This window comes from Pongo abelii, chromosome 13 (genome assembly GCF_028885655.2).
Source record: "Pongo abelii isolate AG06213 chromosome 13, NHGRI_mPonAbe1-v2.0_pri, whole genome shotgun sequence".
In the NCBI taxonomy this organism is placed as follows: domain Eukaryota; kingdom Metazoa; phylum Chordata; class Mammalia; order Primates; family Hominidae; genus Pongo; species Pongo abelii.
The window spans coordinates 101516446-101535631 of record NC_071998.2 but is presented as its reverse complement, the minus strand read 5'-3'; the positions used below and the strand labels follow the sequence as shown (position 1 = coordinate 101535631).

Here is a 19186-nt window from a genome sequence, read left to right as displayed (position 1 = left end):
AAAAGAAAAAAAAAATTATTGGCCAGGTGCAGTGGCTCACGCCTGTAATCCCAGCACTTTGGAAGGCTGAGGAGGGTGGTTCACGAGGGAGTTTGAGACTACCCTGGACAATATGGTGAAACCCCATCTCTACTAAAAACGCACAGAAAAAATTAGCCAGGCATGGTGGTAGATGCCTGTAATCCCAGCTACTCGGGAGGCTGAGGCAGGAGAATCACTTGAACCCAGGAGGTGAAGATTGCAGTGAGCCGAGATCACGCCATTGCACTCCAGCCTGGGCGATGGAGAGAGGCTCTGTCTCAAAAAAAAAAAAAAAAAAAAGAAAGAAAGAAAGAAATTATTGTCCATGCATTGTTTCACTTTAATACTACGAAGATCCATGCGGATCCAACCAAAATTGATCTACTTGTGAATGTAAAGAATACGTCCTAAGCACTCACTAGGAGAGCCAGGCACCTATGCAAGGCACTGGAAACCCAATGGTGGGCAAAAGCCGTGTGGTCCCTGCTCTCCAGATGCTTTTATTGTGGTCAGGGAGTGAGGTGTTCATCACATAATCACACTAAATGATGTGTAACTTCACACTGAGGCAAGCAATATGGAGGAAAGGGACATCATTCTATGAAAGCCTGTACCCAAGGAGCTGATGTAGAATGGGGAGTCCATCGAGGCTTGTAGAGATGTCCCTAACTCTCAAGGATGATCAGGCACTAATTAGTGAAGGAGACTGGGGCTTGTTGAAAGAGGTAGACAAAGATTGATGTATCTGAAATGCAGGCTGAAAGAGGGAAGGCAAGGCATGCAGGCAGAGAGGGCGGACATGGCCAAATCACGTAAAGCCATGTGGTGTGGGTTAAGGATTGAGGTTTTCACCCTAAAATCAATAGGGAGTTACTGAAGCATTTTAAGATGGCTGGGGGAGATGGCAGGAAGGGCAGCTTAGGTGGTTCTGGGCACGAGCAGAAAGAAGTAATAGGGTGTATGTGAAAATTCCTAAACAACAAAGAGGTTTCCAACCAGAGGACAAAAGGACTCCCCAGTGCAGGGACAGCACTGAGAGTTAATATCTGAACTCTAACAAGTATTTATTATGCTTCTCCTGGGAGGGAAACTTGGGACAAATGAAAAATAAAAGAGAAAGCCACTCTTCCTTAAACCCCAGAATAACTGAAGAGAGGAATGAAACATACAGACAGATCCTTGGATGTGTATCCACACACTGAGCATTTGCCAAGCGCCAATCCAGCCAGTAAGGCAACATCTGAGTGTTGAGGTTCCAGAAATGGAAGACCCAAAGGACAGAGCTGTAGAGTCAAGGACACACGCATTTTGCTATGAGGAGAGGGCAGAGGAGGCTCAGGATATTTAATGAATTTAGGGAGCAAGGGTGATTTATAAAGAAATGGATTGGGGAGATTAATTTGGAGGGGAAGGAAAGAGAAACAGAGACAAACTAGAAACATTAGGTTGTTGTAAGATGGGAGTATTGGGGATAATTTGAAAATCATGTAATTATTTCATAATACTAGGGCAATATCTAATAAGATAATTTTGATGAAATCACTCTTGATAAATTTAAAACGTGGTCTATCATCCTTTGCCTTTTTGTAAAATATGCTTGAACAGGAAGCCAGTGCCAAAACCAAAACTTCCTTGTAATACCATTTATGCCTAATTACCCAAATATTTTTACAAAATTTACACAATATTTTTGTCACGATGATCATGTGAGTTTAATAGAGTAGTTATGCTATTTTAGAAATGAAGAAACAGAGAATTCCAGAAGAGTTAAAGTGAGTTTCTCAAATTGCATTCCTATGGCCTAACTCTTTTAATTGATGGCTGTGCCCTTTTCGTGGCCCCTTCTGCCTTCACCACTTAGATTAGCTTATTGATACATGCCCACAGATGGAGCAGGTGTGGGACCATTAGAAGCTGTAGCACTCAGAATGGAAGAGGGGACCTCAGGGGATGTGGATGGACACCTTCAGTATCTGCCATACACATCCTGCTATATAATTCTTTCTGGCATTCTACCCACTCCTTTGCCTAGAAACTCTCCATATCTCCCTTCTGCACGAGATTAACTCTTAATCCTCAAGATCCAGGTCTGAAAGATTTCCCTGAGCCCAGCCCTTTCTCACTGAGCTTTTTCTTTCAGTTCTTCTTTGACTCTGCATGCCTCCATTACTGCATTAACCACACTGTATCAGAAAGTATTTATGTATGAATTTTCCCTTAGAATTATCATCTCTTAGAAGAAGAAATGTTTTTTCATCTGTGTAAGTCCAGTGCCTGGTATTGTCGACAGCATAGTATTGGTAGCTTCATAAACATCTGAATTTAACCAGCCTGTGTCTTGAAGGATGAGTCAGAAGAACAGGGAAAGGCAGCTCAGACAGAAGGAGCTCTGCATGCAGAGGCAGGGAGCCATGAATGGGGTTTGTGTGAGGAGGAATGGTTGGCTGATCCCCAGAGCAGTAGCATAGTGTGTATAGAAGAGAAGAAAAGGAAGATGTGATAGAGAAAGAAGCTGAAACATAACATAGTGTTGGGCTGTAATGAGCCTGTTTATGTTCCCCAAGAAATGCACATTTTCTCCTTCAGTGAATTAAGAGACATTAAAGGTATTTCAAAAGGAAATGGCATTATCAAGTGAGATGGGGTGGTGGTTTTTTTGTGTTTGTTTAATTTAGTGTGTTCTTGTTTTCAACTATCTCTTCTCTAAGTGGTGCGATTACAGGTGATTTTTATTGACTTCATTTTATGATATTTTCATAACGTATATTTCTTTTCTGGTTAAAAAAAGCATTTTTATCTTTAAAATATCAACAATGATGGAAGAGTAAAAAGTAGATTGAAGGAACAGGAAAATAAAACCAAGAAACTCTTACAGTAACCACCTAAGGAAATAGCTTGCTGACCAGAGGCATAAGGATGGCCAGGATGATTGAGAATCTATAAATATTGCAGAGTTCCAATTGACACCCTTCAAGGCTGTCTTAGTCTGCTTGGGTTACCATAAAAAAAATACCATACACAAAGTGGCTTAAATAACCAAAATTGGCCAGGCGCAGTGGCTCACACCTGTAATCCCAGCACTTTGGGAGGCTGAGACAAGTGGATCACCTGAGGTCAGGAGTTCAAGACCAGCTTGGCCACCGTGGTGAAACCCCGTCTCTACTAAAAAAAAAAAAAAAAAAATTAGCTGGGTGTGGTGGTGGGTGCCTGTAATCCCAGCTACTCGGGAGGCTGAGGCAGGAGAATTGCTTGAACCCAGGAGGCAGAGGTCGCAGTGAGGTGAGATCGCGTCACTGTACTCCAGCCTGGGCAACAACAATGACGCTCTGCCTCAAAAATAAAAAAATAAAAATAACCGAAATTAATGTTCTTGTAGTCCTACAGGCTAGAAGTCTGAGATCAGGGTACCAGTATAGTTGGTTCCCGGTGAGAACCCCCTTCCTGGCTTGTAGACAGCCACCTTCTCACTGTATCCTCACATGGCAGGGAGAAAGAGAGCAAGCTTTCTGGTGTCTCTTCTTATGCAGGCACTAGTCCCATCACATGGGCCCTACCCTCATGAACTCATCTAAATCCAATCACCTCCCAAAGGCTCCATCTCTAAATACCACCATGGTGGGACTTAGGGCTTCAACATATAAATTTGGCAGGGACACAGTTCAGTGCATAGCAGTGAATGACTGGCTTCAGTTTGAGTGACCAAGTTTATTTATTGAAGAGTCTGTTAGCTAAGGTAAGAATTCTAAGAAAAGGAGTTGGCGAGAGGGGAAGAGATTGTGTATATGGTTTTGGACATACTGAGTTTAAGGTCTATGTTGAATTTCTAGTCACAAAAACACAGCTAAAGATATAGGTCTGATACTGCTTTATATCAAATTGGCAAAGTGGTTTTTAGTGACACCATAAAACTGGCTAGGATTCAGCATAGCAAACCTGTGTATAGAGCGCTGGCAAGTATGTAAGTTGATACAATCTTTCTGGGAAGCAATTTAGAAACTCGTATCAAAAGCCTTAGAGAAATTCTTTGCCTGCAACCATCAGTTTAACTACCAGAAATCAATCTAATGGAAATAATCAATAATTCAAACATACGTATAATTATGTATAAATAAACAGGTTTCTCTCAGTGTCATTTTAGTATTAAACTTAGAAACAAGGCCAACATCCAGTAATAAGGGGCTGTTTAATTAATGAAGCAAATTATGTTTTGTTGTCCATTCATGTGTTAAAATAGCATAGCTAGGCCAGGCGTGGTAGCTCACATCTGTAATCCCAGTACTTTGGGAGGCTGAGGTGGCTGGATCACTTGAGACCAGGAGTTGGAGACCAGCGTGATCAACATGCGTGGTGAGGGTGGGCGAAACCCCATCTCTGCTAAAAATACAAAAATTAGCCGGATGTGGTGGTGCATACCTGTAATCCCAGCTATTTGGGATGCTGAGGCATGAGAATCACCTGAATCTGGGAGGTAGAGGTTGCATTGAGCTGAGATCGCACCACTGCACTCTAGCCTGGGTGAAGGAGTAAGACTCTGTCTCAAAAAAAAAAAATAGCATAACTACTAAAACTCATGAAATGAGAACATGTTCAAGATGGTCTCACAACACCTTCAACAATATTCAAACATTCTGTATAGTATGATACTGAGTTATGTGTTTTAAAATACCTCATACATACATACACATACACTAAAACAAAAACTGGAAAGAAATACAAAAAACTATTAAATAATTATTTCTAGGTAAGGAGTTCTTTATAATTTATTTTAAAAATTTTCTTCTGTGCATGTATTAACTTTAAAATTATTAATACAATTTAAAAACACGTAGATTGGGAAATCATGAAGGAGGGATCTATGGACATAGATTGACCAACAAGGGAGATCAAATTGAAAGAGTAGTTGACTTTGGGGACTTGAGGGAAGGGTGAGAAGTGGGTGAGGGTTAAAAGTCTACACATTGGGTACAGTTTACACAGCTCAGGTGATGCGTGCATCAAAATCTCAGAAATCACCACTAAAGAAGTTATCTGTGTAACCCAAAACCACCTGTTCCTCAAAAACTGTTGAAATAAAAAAAAAAGAGTAGTTAAAGGAAGAAAGTCACGGGGTAGAATCTTGGGATCACTTCTAAGAGGCAGGCAGAGAAGGGAGACTGAGAATGAGCAGAAAGGTTCAAAGAAAACCAGGAGAGGATGCTCTGATAGAAATCAAGTGTAGTGTAATCAAGTCAGGCTCCTGGCAGGAAACAGGTAGCGTCACTAAAGTGAGTTTAATGAAAAGCTGTTTTCAAAGGTGTGAGCATGGTTAAGAAGACCAAAATATGACAGTAAAACACATACGACTAGCAACAACAGATGTTTGTAAGGGATGGGCCTGAAGTGACAAGGATTAGGCATTGTTGCCAGAATTTAGGAACCTGTCGTGCTGGAGAGAATCCCGTGATCTCTTCAGAAATAGAAAAAGCCACTCCTAGTTGGTTGCCTGGCAGGAAGGGATGCAGGAGTTTCAAGTTCTCTCTCATCCCTTTTTCTTATCTCATGCTGGCTCTTCATTGGCCAGAAACAAAGAGAAGCCAGGGGACAAGGAAGCCTGGTGATGAAGCTCACGGGGACAACCTTTGGGACACAAAGCTGAGTGGAGAAGGGTGGAGGGTAAGTCTGGCAGTGCAGACACAGACTGTCCGGCACACCCAGAAAAGCAAGTTGAATAGGATGAAATGCTTAGATGATACAGAGAAGTCACAGAGATGAATACTGAAATTTCTATTGAATTTGACAATTAGGAGACCCCTGGCAACTTTAGAAAGTTCCCTGGATTTGGTGATAGAAATTATATCATTGTAGCTTAAGGAATAAGAAAAATAAAGAGCAGTCACTTCCACAGAGGGTGATTTTCTACAAGAAAGTAAGCAAAATAACACCTACTTTGTCAACATAAAATATTATATACATATATATGTATTGAATATAGTTTTTGTAGTTACAGGTTTATAAATCAACTTAACATTCTAAATCCTGTCTATTATTTCTATATAATGCTATATAAAACATTGAATTTGTTCTTATTGATAAAACCTGCAGTAAATTTACAGAATTTTGCTTTTCAGTAATTTTTTTTCATTTATTTGTATCAGCCATGCTTTCTTTAAATTTAGATTTTAGGAATAACAGACCATCAGGCCAGTTTTCCTCCTTTTCTTTCTCTTTCTCTCTCTTTAGGTGGTGGTGCGTTAGTTCTGGGGCAAGAGCAAGACAAAAAAGGAGAGGGATTCAGCCCAGCTGAGTCTTTTGTGGGCTCCATAAGCCAGCTCAACCTCTGGGACTATGTCCTGTCTCCACAGCAGGTCAATTCCATTTTCAGTGTATGACAGTAATGAGATGCAAAGGTACAAACCTAGTAAAAATGTGAACAGCCTAATGATGACATAACTTATTGTAAGCTCTTGGTTATCAGAATTTATCACCAGTATCATTTGATGCTGTGGTTATAGATGAAGTTAGGCAGAAGTTACAGTAATTTTCAGTGAACACCCTTTTTAGTTTCTTGGTGATATTCTTAAATTTTATTGTAAAACTTTATTTTAGATTTTGCAAAACAATGTTCTCCAATAAAATTTAAGAATATCACCAAAGAAGCAGGAGAAAATCATAAAGAATAATGCTTCAAATCCCTCTGACTGAAGATGCGGAAATTTAAGGCTGGCACGAGATCATCCATAGAGAGCAACATACGACCTAGTGGCTAAAACCAGCCTAGAGTCAAACAGCTGGGGTTCAAATCCCAGTCTTACCCCAAACTCACTGTGATGATTTTGAACATGTTATTCCATCTCACTAAGTTTCAGTTTTCTTATCTATAAAAGATAAATAGAACTACATAGCAGAGTTTTGACAAGATTGAACAAAATACTACATATACATTTGTGGTAGTATTTGTCCCATAGTAAATGCTTAATAAATGTTTGCTCTTATTACTACAGAGGCTGAGCCTCTAAGAATCTCTAAGCCTCAGCTTCCTCATTGCTTTGTCAGAGGTCAAAGACATAGAATGAAAAAGGGGAGAGCCTCTACAACCCCTTAACAAACCACTTGGCTTTACATAGGAAATTCTAGGTGTAGCGTTCCAAAATTTCAGGCAACAATGAGTCTAGTGGGAGAAGTAGCTGGGAGAGGGAATGATAGAGCTGGGAGAGAGGGAAACAGAAGAGAATCTCCTGCTGCCCCTGAAATCATACCTGCTTCCCTCCACCCCCATCTCTAAAAAATCTGTGAATGTTTTCAATAGGACTAAATAAACGTATAATAACTCCATCTTAATGGAACAAGTAAGGCTTATCTGAAGTGTTATTAAACTTTCAGGTGAAGTCACTGGCTACCTCCTGCCCAGAGGAACTCAGTAAAGGAAACGTGTTAGCATGGCCTGATTTCTTGTCAGGAATTGTGGGGAAAGTGAAGATCGATTCTAAGAGCATATTTTGTTCTGGTGAGAATTTCCTTCTTTCGTAGACTCCACTATCTCTTGACCACCCTGGGACTGTCTAGCAAAAGAAGACAATTCAGAATTCTCTGTCGGTCCAATTGTATGTGACTGTCAATCTACTTTTTGTAACTATTAATTCATATTTACCCTACTTTCATCCAAAGGATTTGTTTTTTTTAATGCTAAAATATATTCTGTATAACAAGATATAATTAGGGAGGAAATTTGGATGAAAGTAAAATAAAATCAGGAAAATAAGATTAGAGAAGAGATGAGGTTATTTTTTTCAGTGCTCACCGACATACTATGCACCCGTTTGAGATGGGGTACTCTTTTGGTTCTGTAATTTGTAGAAGGTATCTAGGAACAGGTAGCACAGGGAGAAAAGCAATGGATGTTGCAATCTGCACACTAAAACTGAATGATCGAAACTGTATCATAAAATTAAATTTATTTAAATGAGTTTCTTAGACTGTCCTAGAATTTATGGCTTTTGATAACTTACAAGAACATTTCATTAACATTCCTAAAATATTTTGAAAGAGGGAGAGTTATTAAATGCTTTTTTTTCAGTAATGTTGCTTGCTAGTGATCTGGTTACATGTTAACTCGTTTTCACATCAGTAAGGTGGCCCTCAAATGCTGATACAGAATACAGTTTGAAATCATTGTCTTGGTGATGCTACGACTATGTTGCTGACAAGCTCTGCACCTGTGTTCTTTGCCCTCAGATTGCCCACGCTTAGGAGGGTCAGTGCCTCATCTGAGAACTGCATCAGAAGATTTAAAGCCAGGTTCCAAAATCAATCTGTTCTGTGATCCGGGCTTCCAGCTGGTCGGGAACCCTGTGCAGTACTGTCTGAATCAAGGACAGTGGACACAACCACTTCCTCACTGTGAACGTGAGCTGCCTTTCTTGAAGCAGTGACTTTTGAAAAATATTGAAAACTTAAGAACTCTTTTCAGGAATGCTAGACAAAGAGTGAATACTTCACAGTAGCAAATATACCAAATATTCATTGAACCTTTTCTTTGTTTAATGAACTGTGCTGGGCATCATGAAGGAGATGGGTGATTAGGATCCACAGGGACCATTTGTGGATGCATCCAAGGTGATGCAAGGAACTGAAAGGGTTGGAAAGACACACCCTACAGGTGGAGGCCCAGAGATAGATGGGTCATTGCTGGAGGGGAAAACAGGGAGAGACATCTTCAGTCGAGTGCATTCATTCATTCATTTATTTAGCAACTTTTAAAGTACCTATTATGTGCTAGGCACTGATCTAGGTCCTGGAGATGCAGCAGTTGGGGGGAGAAAGCTCCTATTCTTATGTAGTTTACATTCTAATAGGAGAGACAGAAAAATAAATAAGTAAATATAATATTTATTTATAGTAAATAATAAAGGTAAGGGCTAGAAGCAAGAGCTGTGAAGAAAAATAAAAGAGGCTAGGAAAATACAAAGTGTAGCCAGGTGTGGTGGCTCATATCTGTAATCCCAGCACTCTGGGAGGCCAAGGCAGGCGGATCGCCTGAGCCCAAGAGTTCAAGACCAGCCTAGGCACATGATGAAACCCTATCTCCACAAAAAATACAAAAATTAGCCAGGTGTAGTGGTGTGTGCCAATAATTCCAGCTACTCAGTAGGCTGAAATGGGAGGATCACTGAGCCCAGGAGGCAGAGGTTGCAGTGAATTGAGATTGCACCACTGCACTCCAGCTTAGGTGACAGAACTAGACCCTATCTTTAAAAAAAAAAAAAAAAAAAAAAAGGTAATACAAAATGAGGGTTAGGTGGAGGCTAGACTGCTATTTTAGATAAGCACCTGTTACCACCTGATATATTCACCTTTTTTTTTTTTTTTTTTTTGGCCTATCTACCCCACTAGATAATAAGCTCCATAAGGCAGGGATTTTGTTTGTTTGGCTCACTGCTGTAACTCCAGCACCTAGAACAGTGTCTGTGTGTTAGGCCATTTTGCGTTGCTATAAAGAAACACCTGAGACTAGGTAATGTATAAAAAAAGGAGATTTAATTGGCTCACAGTTCTGCCGGATGTACAGGAAGCACGGTGCTGGCACCTGCTCAGCTTCTGGGGAGGCCTCAAGGAGCTTTTACTCATGGCAGAAGGCATCAAGAGTAGGCACATCACATGACAAGAGCAGGAGCAAGAGAGACAGTGGAGGGAGAGGTGCCACACACTAAACCAGATCTCATGAGAACTCACTCACTATTGCAAGGACAGCACCAAGCCATGAGGGATCCGCCCCTATGACCCAAACACCTCCCACGAGACCCCAATTCCAACATTGGGGATCACATTTCAACATGAGATTTGGGCAGGGACAGATATCCAAACTTTATCAGCGTCTAGTGGGTAAATGTTTTTTGAATAAATGAATTGCATGCCTACTATGAGCCAGGCAATGTGCTAGACACAGAGGGTTCAGGCTGCTGCTATCCCTAGGATACCCTCAGTCTGATGTTTGCATTCAGTAAAAATGTCATGCTTAACTGAACTGCTAGTTTAATACAAATAAAGTGTTCTTGGAGTATTTTGCTCTTAATGTCGTTGTCTTCTTCCTGGTCACCTTACAGGCATTAGCTGTGGGGTGCCACCTCCTTTGGAGAATGGCTTCCATTCAGCCGATGACTTTTATGCTGGCAGCACAGTAACCTACCAGTGCAACAATGGCTACTATCTATTGGGTGACTCAAGGATGTTCTGTACAGATAATGGGAGCTGGAACGGCGTTTCACCATCCTGCCTTGGTGAGATAAATGTTGGCAACTACTATACGAGATTATTCTAGCTCTGTAGATGACAGTCATCCCAAATTCCCGAGGTTCTTGGGGCATTGCTTTGTTAACTTTATCTCATCCCAGTAAGCTGTGGCCAAGCCATAGTGACAAAGCAGCTGTATGTAGAGGTGCCAGAAATGTTTTAAATTTTTATCAGGCTCCTTATTAAGACTATATTTATATATCCCTGTCTTATACTTGCCCACCTATAAACTAGGGAAATAATAGCTTTTATTGTATATCTGCAATGTGATTATGACTGTTATATTTAAATTCTATACAAATATATGAAGTGTTGTGCATTACGTGGTATGTAATGATTTAAAAGTAAAAACAGATGTTTGATACATAAGGAAAAGGAATCAACTTTAATATCTATAAGCTGTCTTCATTTCAGATGTCAATGAGTGTGCAGTTGGATCAGATTGTAGTGAGCATGCTTCTTGCCTGAATATAGATGGATCCTACATATGTTCATGTGTCCCACCGTATACAGGAGATGGGAAAAACTGTGCAGGTAACCAATATATGTAGAACTAGAAGTTCCTAATTCCATTCTTTTATTCAAGCACATATTTTAGGTGTATGTTATTTCTAAGTGAGATAATAGTTTCGACTTCAAAGGGCATACAGGTAGGCAGACAAGATAAAGTTCTTCAAAAGACACATCGGTAACAACTAAAAGTGCTTTAAAGTAGCATTGTGGCTCCCCCAACTTCCCAATTTCTCAGAAACAAAACTGATAGCCAACTATGCTGCTAGAATGTTGAAATGTCTACATAGTACAAGAATAATAGAGTGGATATAGAAATATAATCGGTGACCTCCCTGCCTCAATCAGAGCAAGGAAGATGCTTTATCACATCTTCACTATCAATATCTTTCCTCTGCCTCAGTCACACAAAATTATATCATTGAAAAAAAATAGACATCTTGCCTCCCCAAGACATCTTGCATTACAATATTTTGAAATAGCTTTGATAATACTAGATCATCTCTCAACCCGTTGTTGTATTTCTTCATTTGTTGTGAGGAGTAACTCCTGGAAAACAATAAGATGTCTATATGAACACACCATATAAACAGTTCTTTATTTTAGTTATTTCATGTAATATTATATCAGGCACATTTTTGATGTCACAAAATAGTTTGACAGCAGGATTTTAATTCCCGTTTTATAATTCACTTTATGGATTTTCCATAAGTAACTTTTCTCTGTATGTTAATATTAGGTGATATTCACTATGGAAAACAGTTTAATAAGCATCTTTGGACATACATCTTTATGCTTACCTCTGGCTGTTTTCCTCAAAATCAGCTCATAATTGCATTTACTTTAAGAATTTGTTTAAACTCCTTGACTTATGTAGCTCAAATGGCCTTTGAAAAGATTGATGCAATATATCCTCCCCTTTTGAGAATTCAAGTATTATGTTCACTTTTCTTGTTCAACGCTGGCCCAAACCTTGCTTTAGCCTTTTCTCCTTCCTATTATAGCAGTGGAGACCAACCCTGAATCTGTAGATAGGGAGAGCCCAGAGCCCACACTCTATTTGGGAAGGGAGGCTGGAAACTTTCCTGAATCTGCTTTATTCAGCCTTTCCATCAGCCTGATACCAAGTCAATTGCTCTGAAAAACTGGGTATGAAGAGGGAACAGATGAAAGAGGCTAATGCCCTTCTAAGCCACGCTCTAGCACCACCACTACTTTCCCAATGAGCGCCTAACTTTGGAGCCAGAAAAACTACGTATATTGTTGTTAGGCATTGCCATTTCAAACTATTATTGCTTAAATGCTTATTAAATCTATGTTCTGGTCTAATGTCCAATGTGTCTCTGGGCCCTCATGCATTTCCCTTCACGAGGTTTTCTCTTGCGATTTTAACAGGTTTCTTAACTATAGTGGAATTTTTTGCTGTGAGACTTTGCATGGTTGTGTGAAAGCCACTTATTATTCCACCAAAACCATTTGTTTCTAGAACCTATAAAATGTAAGGCTCCAGGAAATCCGGAAAATGGCCACTCCTCAGGTGAGATTTATACAGTAGGTGCCGAAGTCACATTTTCGTGTCAGGAAGGATACCAGTTGATGGGAGTAACCAAAATCACATGTTTGGAGTCTGGAGAATGGAATCATCTAATACCATATTGTAAAGGTATGTTTAGTAAATTCACCATGTTTCTTAAGTTTGGCAATCCTAGAAAGGTAAGGTGTAGACATTATGAAGTGTTATATCAGTGTTCTTTGTATTTGAACTGAGGTATTAGGCTCATGTTTAAACATGACCCCCCACACACACACACCAAAAAAAAAAGAGAAAACAAAGAAAGAAACAAAAAAGGATCTTCAGCTGCCCCTTGAAATTTCAAAGATTTTTTGCACACAGTCTCAAAAAAGTCACGTGTTTGTTTTTCCTTTGTTAAGCTGTTTCATGTGGTAAACCGGCTATTCCAGAAAATGGTTGCATTGAGGAGTTAGCATTTACCTTTGGCAGCAAAGTGACATATAGGTAAGTATCTAAGATTAAAACTATATTGTAGAAGATGTTGATGGCATACTGGTAGTGATATAACACTGAAAGAAAGGGGGTGGGAAAATAATTCCAGAGGACATTTTTGAATTAATATGTAATTGAATGATATGTAGTATAAACAAATCTTAATCCAATAATTTAATGGTAGTTATATCTAGAATCCTTAAATCCCCTGACCAATAACCTATCATTACCTCCAGTGCCCCCTTGAGGCACCCTGAGAGTGGATACTCCTAGCTAATGAATACTCTTGATGTCTCAGAAACAGACTAGACCACACCACTCTCAAGCCAAGGATTCCCTGTTTGTAGTTACTAACCCATGACACAAACTGAAGGCAAGCCAGATTCTTAAATCTATCCTACTTCCCTGTGGGGAAGATATACAGTATTCAATCTTGAAAAAAAAATTAAAAGCATTATTTCAGTAGGAAAAAAAATCAACTTTTCCAATACGTATAAATTCTTAATATTTTTAGAGGTTTTTGGCACAGATAAAAGCATGCAAAATAAAGCAAATAACATCCTGTAATTTTCCTCTATCTTCTTTAGGTGTAATAAAGGATATACTCTGGCCGGTGATAAAGAATCATCCTGTCTTGCTAACGGTTCTTGGAGTCATTCCCCTCCTGTGTGTGAACCAGTGAAGTGTTCTAGTCCAGAAAACATAAATAATGGAAAATATATTTTGAGTGGGCTTACCTACCTTTCTACTGCATCATATTCATGCGATACAGGATACAGGTAACGTTTGTAGACACCAACCAAGCTTTCTACAATACTGTGTTACTCGCTCCCTATTTAAATTTTTCGGAGACATGGTCTCACTGTGTCACTCAGGCTAGAGTGCAGTGGCGCAATCTCAGCTTACTGCAGTCTACGCCTCCCAGCCTCAAGTGATCCTCCCACTTCAGCCTCCCAAGTGCAGGGACTACAGGTGTGCATCACTATGCCCAGCTAATTCTTGTATTTTGTAGATATGGGGGTTTTGCCATGTTGCCCAGACTAGTCTCGAACTCTTGAGCTCAAGCAATCCACCTGCCTCAACTTCCCAAAGTGCTAGAATTACAAGTGTGAGCCACCGTGCCTGTATTCTTTACTCAATAGGTTTCATTTGTACGTGACTGGCTGACTCTAAAAACAAATTTATAAATACGAGGATATTCTCAAATCTGTATGCTTCCTGAGGCCTACCTAGCTAATGGTAAATGCCCAAGGAAATATTCTATCTAACTATGACTCTGGGAGTCCTAGTTCAATTGCTATAAGCATTCAGACTTTAAACATGAAAGCCAAAATTGTTTATGAAGCATAAACAGAATACCTGATAAATCCTTTTGTGATGGATTTCTTTATAAACAGCTTACCAAGCTTATACTCAACATTGCATGGAATGTTATGAAAAAGCATGTCAAGATAAGGGGCTAGGTTCTTAATACTGTAGGAGATTAACTAATGGGGTGTGTGTGTGTGTGTGTGTGTGTATGTTTAAACAGAAGGGACAATGGAGAAAGTCAGACCGTGATCAGAAACATGATCAACAGGATCTGAAGTGGAACAGATCGAGTGAACAGAAAGTGGAGTGAATTAAAGCATGCTATCAGAATCAGGTTGAGAAGAAAGGCAGATAAGCCACGGCATAGGGATGTGAGGTTTAAGTCAAAGGAAGACCAGAGGTCAGAGTTAGGGGTAGCATGGTTCAAATGCCCAGGCTCATGGCCTGGACAGTTCCCTTTGACCTTAGTTGCCCTGATTCCCTGGCTTCTTAGGTGAGTGTCTTTCTTCCTGCTGGATTCTAACCAGTCTAATGAACCCCTTCTCATCCAAGTAATCTGCTCTTCACAGGTCTGGAGTGCCTTACACCACTGACCATAAGCGGATTCAATATTTTACTATGCACCAAGTGATTATTGTTGTTATATTGTTTTCACCCATTGATTGTTTTAAATGGTGTATAGCTTGTTTAGATTTCTCTTGCTTTCATGTAAAGCAATCTAATATGAAGAAATGCTATTTTTGTGTACTCAAATTCCTCAATTGTCCCTTATTTTCTTCTGAGTTCTTCCTGTTTTATCTCTATAGCAGCAAATCTATAGCCAATGAAAGAGTAATATCATTTTTTCCTGCAGCTTACAGGGCCCTTCCATTATTGAATGCATGGCTTCTGGCATCTGGGACAAAGCGCCACCTGCCTGTCACCTCGTCTTCTGTGGAGAGCCGCCTGCCATCAAAGATGCTGTCATTATGGGGAGTAACTTCACTTTCAGGAACACCGTCACTTACACTTGCAAAGAAGGGTGAGTAGAGCCTGTGAAGGAAAGGATCATTGAGAGCCAGGGAAGTGGATGCTCCCGACTGCAGAGATGGGCTCCATTGGACACGAAATTTAATTTCCTGGCAGCCAAAGACAAAGAGAGCCTTATGCTTTTATTTCCTACCTGCAGAGACAGAGTATATTCTCCTATGGAAATAATATTTTCCTGGAATTTGAGTAGTATATCAAATTAGACCCTCAATAATGGACATTGGGCAATGCAGTGAAAAAATATCTTCATCTTATACTTTTTTTAACCTTTTTTTTTTTTTTTTTTTTTTGAGACAGAGTCTTGCTCTATCACCTTGCCCAGGCTGGAGTGCATTGGTACGAACTTGGCTCACTGCAATCTCCACCTCCCAGGCACAAGCAGTTCTCATGCCCCAGCCTCCCAAGTAGCTGGGACTACAGGCGCCTGCCACCACACCCGGCTACTTTTTGTATTTTTAGTAGAGACGGGGTTTCACCATGTTGCCCAGGCTGGTCTTGAACTCCTGACCTCAGGTGATCCACTTGCCTCAGCCTCTCAAAGTGCTGGGATTACAGATATAAGCCACTGTGCCCAGCCTTATATTGTACTATTAAAGATGCAAGAAGTACCTTTAAGTGGGCGTTTGTGTATTTATATTCTGCCAAACCAAAGGCAAGACTTAAGTCATAACATAAAGATGACATATCTACAGGGAGGAAAAAAGATAATAAAGTTCAGGTTTTTACATTTCTAAGGATCTTATTTAATTCAGAGATAATCTTTGGAAACCAGAAAACAAATTACGAAGGGCTTTCAGACTCATTGTCTCATTTGATCTTCACAAAAGCCCTGTGAGGAACAGAGAAGAGAACGGCTCCCTTTGGGATGATCAGTTTAGGGTCTCAGTGCAGCCAATAAAGTATGGAGGGGTGGCTAAATCTCAGGTCGTCTGAGTTGCATTTCATTGCAATCATTGTTTTTTCTCTATGCATCCTCAATAAATATTTTCATCAATAGGGCTTTCACACTCCAGATTTACTACAGTTGTTTTTCACAAGCTGACACAGCAGAAAAGTTGCCATTTTCTGGATTTGTATCTCAACTCTGTTGTTCACTAACTGTGGGGTCTTAGGGAAATAGTGTGACCTCTCTGGCTTGATGGTCCTCCTGCATAAAATGAGTTCATACTTATGGATATTGTGAGAAATAAAATGATATAATACATGGCCTAATCAGAAAAAAAATCAATGAACCCAACAAACTTAGCCATTATTATGATGATTGGTGCAGTTTCTGTATTTTCATGGAAGTTGGATTTTACTTCACGGGAATAGAAAACCATTCCACTAATACATGACTGCCAGCAGGTGGCAACAATATTTTCTTGCGAAAAGATAAGAGTTAAAGACTTGCATAAATAACTGAAGCCCAAATCTTAACATCTTCTTAAGTGAACAAAGAATCTTTAATATTAAAATGTCAGTGCAGGAATGGCTTTTCTTCCCCTGTGGACTCACTCACATAAGAACTGCCCCTAATGAACTGATAGGACTATTTAAAATTAGTCATTTAAATGTTTGTGAAATCTTAGCAAATATACATGTTCCAAACAATATCTAGATATTGACTATTGCTGGTGCTTTTTCTGATTTAAAAAGTAATGCATGATCACCATATAAAACTAGAAAATACAAAATCTATATTTAAAAGTCACCCATGATTTTTTTACCCAAAGACAAATATTGGTAATATTTTACTTCATTTCTTCCTAGAATTTTGTCTTTGCATGTATTTTTGAATATTAAAGATGATGCTACATGTACAGATTTATACCTTTTCCTCTTCACAAATCATACACATCTTCACAAATTGTTCACTTAGAAGATATAGTAAGAAGAGTTTTATGTCTGCCTAATGTTTATCTAAAAGTGATTTAAAGAATCAATTAATACAATTATGAAAATGATTTAAAAATCTATTCATTTGAAGAGGATTTTTTATTTAGAGGAATTCCATGTGAATCATCTCATGTACTTCCTTCTACAAAGATGGCGTTTGGCAGAAGAAATATTATTCCCACTTTATAGCTAAGACATAAAAGTGTTGGGCCACATTCTCTTACAGGCCCATTCGTTCTATGCAAGATCATAGTCTGTGGAAACTTTTTCTGTCATTGAAAAGATGGAATCAGATCTGCCTATCTAAATTATGTAATTGTTAAAGGGTATGAGACCATTTTTATAAAAGTGTGTTATATATATAAAGTATGATGTAAATATGGCTTTATTGTTTTCTGTATCATTATTAGCATATAAAGTGATGACATTTCAATAATATATGGGGAAGCTATCTGAGCTAGCAAATCAAATTAATATGAAGTACACATAGTCACAAATCACTACCACTTGTAGTCTTTTTCTGAAAGGAAAAAAAACAATAACTATTAGGAAACAGTTTTATTTTTCTGAAATTAAAACTCTTGATGAGAAGAAAAATGATGCCCCTTTAATATGCATTTTGCCCTTTTAGGGGTGCTCTGAAAGTGGCCAGACTGGAAGGAAAGCCTCTCTCTTGTTCATTTCTTCTGACCACATTTTTAACAAAACATTTGAAATATATAGAAATGCAAAAATTAGGCTGGACGTGGTGGCTCATGCCTGTAATCCCAACACTTTGGGAGGCCAAGGCAGGTGGATCACTTGAGGTCAGGAGTTCAAGACCAGCCTGACCAACATGGTGAAACCCTGTCTCCGCTAGAGAGACAAAATTAGCTGGGTGTGGTGGTGCACGCCTGTAATCCCAGCTACTTGGGAGGCTGAGGCAGGAGAATTGCTTGAACCTGGGAGGCAGAGGTTGCAGTGAGCTGAGATCGTGCCATTGCACTCCAGCCTAGGCAACAAGAGCGAAACTCTGTCTAAAAACAAAACAAAACAAAAATGCAAAAAAAATAAAATTCTCTCTATTTAAAATTACCCATGTATCCATTGCTGAGATAAAAGTACATGTTAAATTCTTGTCATAATTACCTTAGATCTCTATTTATAAAAGAAACACAATATTACAGATATAATTAGAAGCCATTCTCATCAGTCGTCTACACTCCTCAAAGTAACAAACATGGATATTTGTCTTTATTAAATACATATTCCCCCATAAACAAATATCCTATTGATTTATGCATTTTAATTTTTGTATATGTTGCTTCATATTCTAAACATCCTTTTGAAGCTTTGATTTTCACTTAACCTTACCTTTTTTTACATTTATCCCTCTTGATACATGTAAATCAACTGAATTTATTTTCACTGATAGCTCGTTCTCACAAGAAAATACTATCTCTAAATTACCATCTTCCTTACTGATAGAGGGTTAATTTATTTACTTTGTTTGAATACAAGTACTGAAGTAAACATTCTTGCATATGTTTCCTGGCACACATATAAAAGAACATCTCTGACCTAGACATGAAGAGTTGGAATTGTCCAGTCACGGAAGATGCACATTTTTAACTTTACAAGGTAGTACCAAACGCTCCCAGAAGTGACCATATCAGTTAACACTCTAAAAAGTAATGTGTGAGAGAGCATCCCTAGCTCCACATCTTCGCCTACAATGGTGTTTATCACAGTTGATTCTTCTTTCCAATTTCATCATTGTTTAAGGTTGTCCCATTGTTTCTTCCCAAAAATTACTTTAAGACCATAAACACTTCTCAAATTGTAGTTTAACTGGGTATACAACCTTCCAAAGGGTTATTGAAAGTGCGTATTTCTTATTCTAGGGATGAATTGTTTGTGTCTCTTTCCCATTTTGTTTTTCATATTGACTTATATTTTCAGGAAACCAATCCCTTTTTTATTACATGAGTTACAAAGATATTCTGCTTATCTGTGGCTTCCTTTTTACTCTATGGTGCCTTTTGTCATAGAATTTTTTTTTATTTTAATATAGCCATATTTATCAGCTGTTTCCTTTAGAGTCCTTTAGGGTTTTTTATTTTGTCAGGTTTAAGACGTTTTTCCATACCCTAAGATCATACTTAATATTTCTGCCTTCTTCCTGAA

General features: G+C 39.0%; 1 protein-coding gene across 6 annotated transcripts in view; it reads left to right on the top strand.

Moving 5' to 3' along the window:
• SVEP1 (sushi, von Willebrand factor type A, EGF and pentraxin domain containing 1) overlaps positions 1 to 19186 on the top strand; it is a 202477-nt gene that overhangs the window by 138286 nt on the left and 45005 nt on the right. For all 6 annotated transcript variants that reach the window (XR_008509939.2, XM_009244733.4, XM_054520420.2 and 3 more), the window contains 9 exons: positions 6241 to 6365; positions 7381 to 7504; positions 8233 to 8403; positions 10101 to 10274; positions 10702 to 10821; positions 12284 to 12460; positions 12730 to 12814; positions 13390 to 13581; positions 14967 to 15134. Coding sequence is in view for 5 of the 6 variants with exons in the window: in XM_009244733.4 (XP_009243008.4) it covers positions 6241 to 6365; positions 7381 to 7504; positions 8233 to 8403; positions 10101 to 10274; positions 10702 to 10821; positions 12284 to 12460; positions 12730 to 12814; positions 13390 to 13581; positions 14967 to 15134 (1336 nt within the window). In the remaining variant the exon portion in view is untranslated. The remainder of the gene's footprint in view (positions 1 to 6240; positions 6366 to 7380; positions 7505 to 8232; positions 8404 to 10100; positions 10275 to 10701; positions 10822 to 12283; positions 12461 to 12729; positions 12815 to 13389; positions 13582 to 14966; positions 15135 to 19186) is intronic.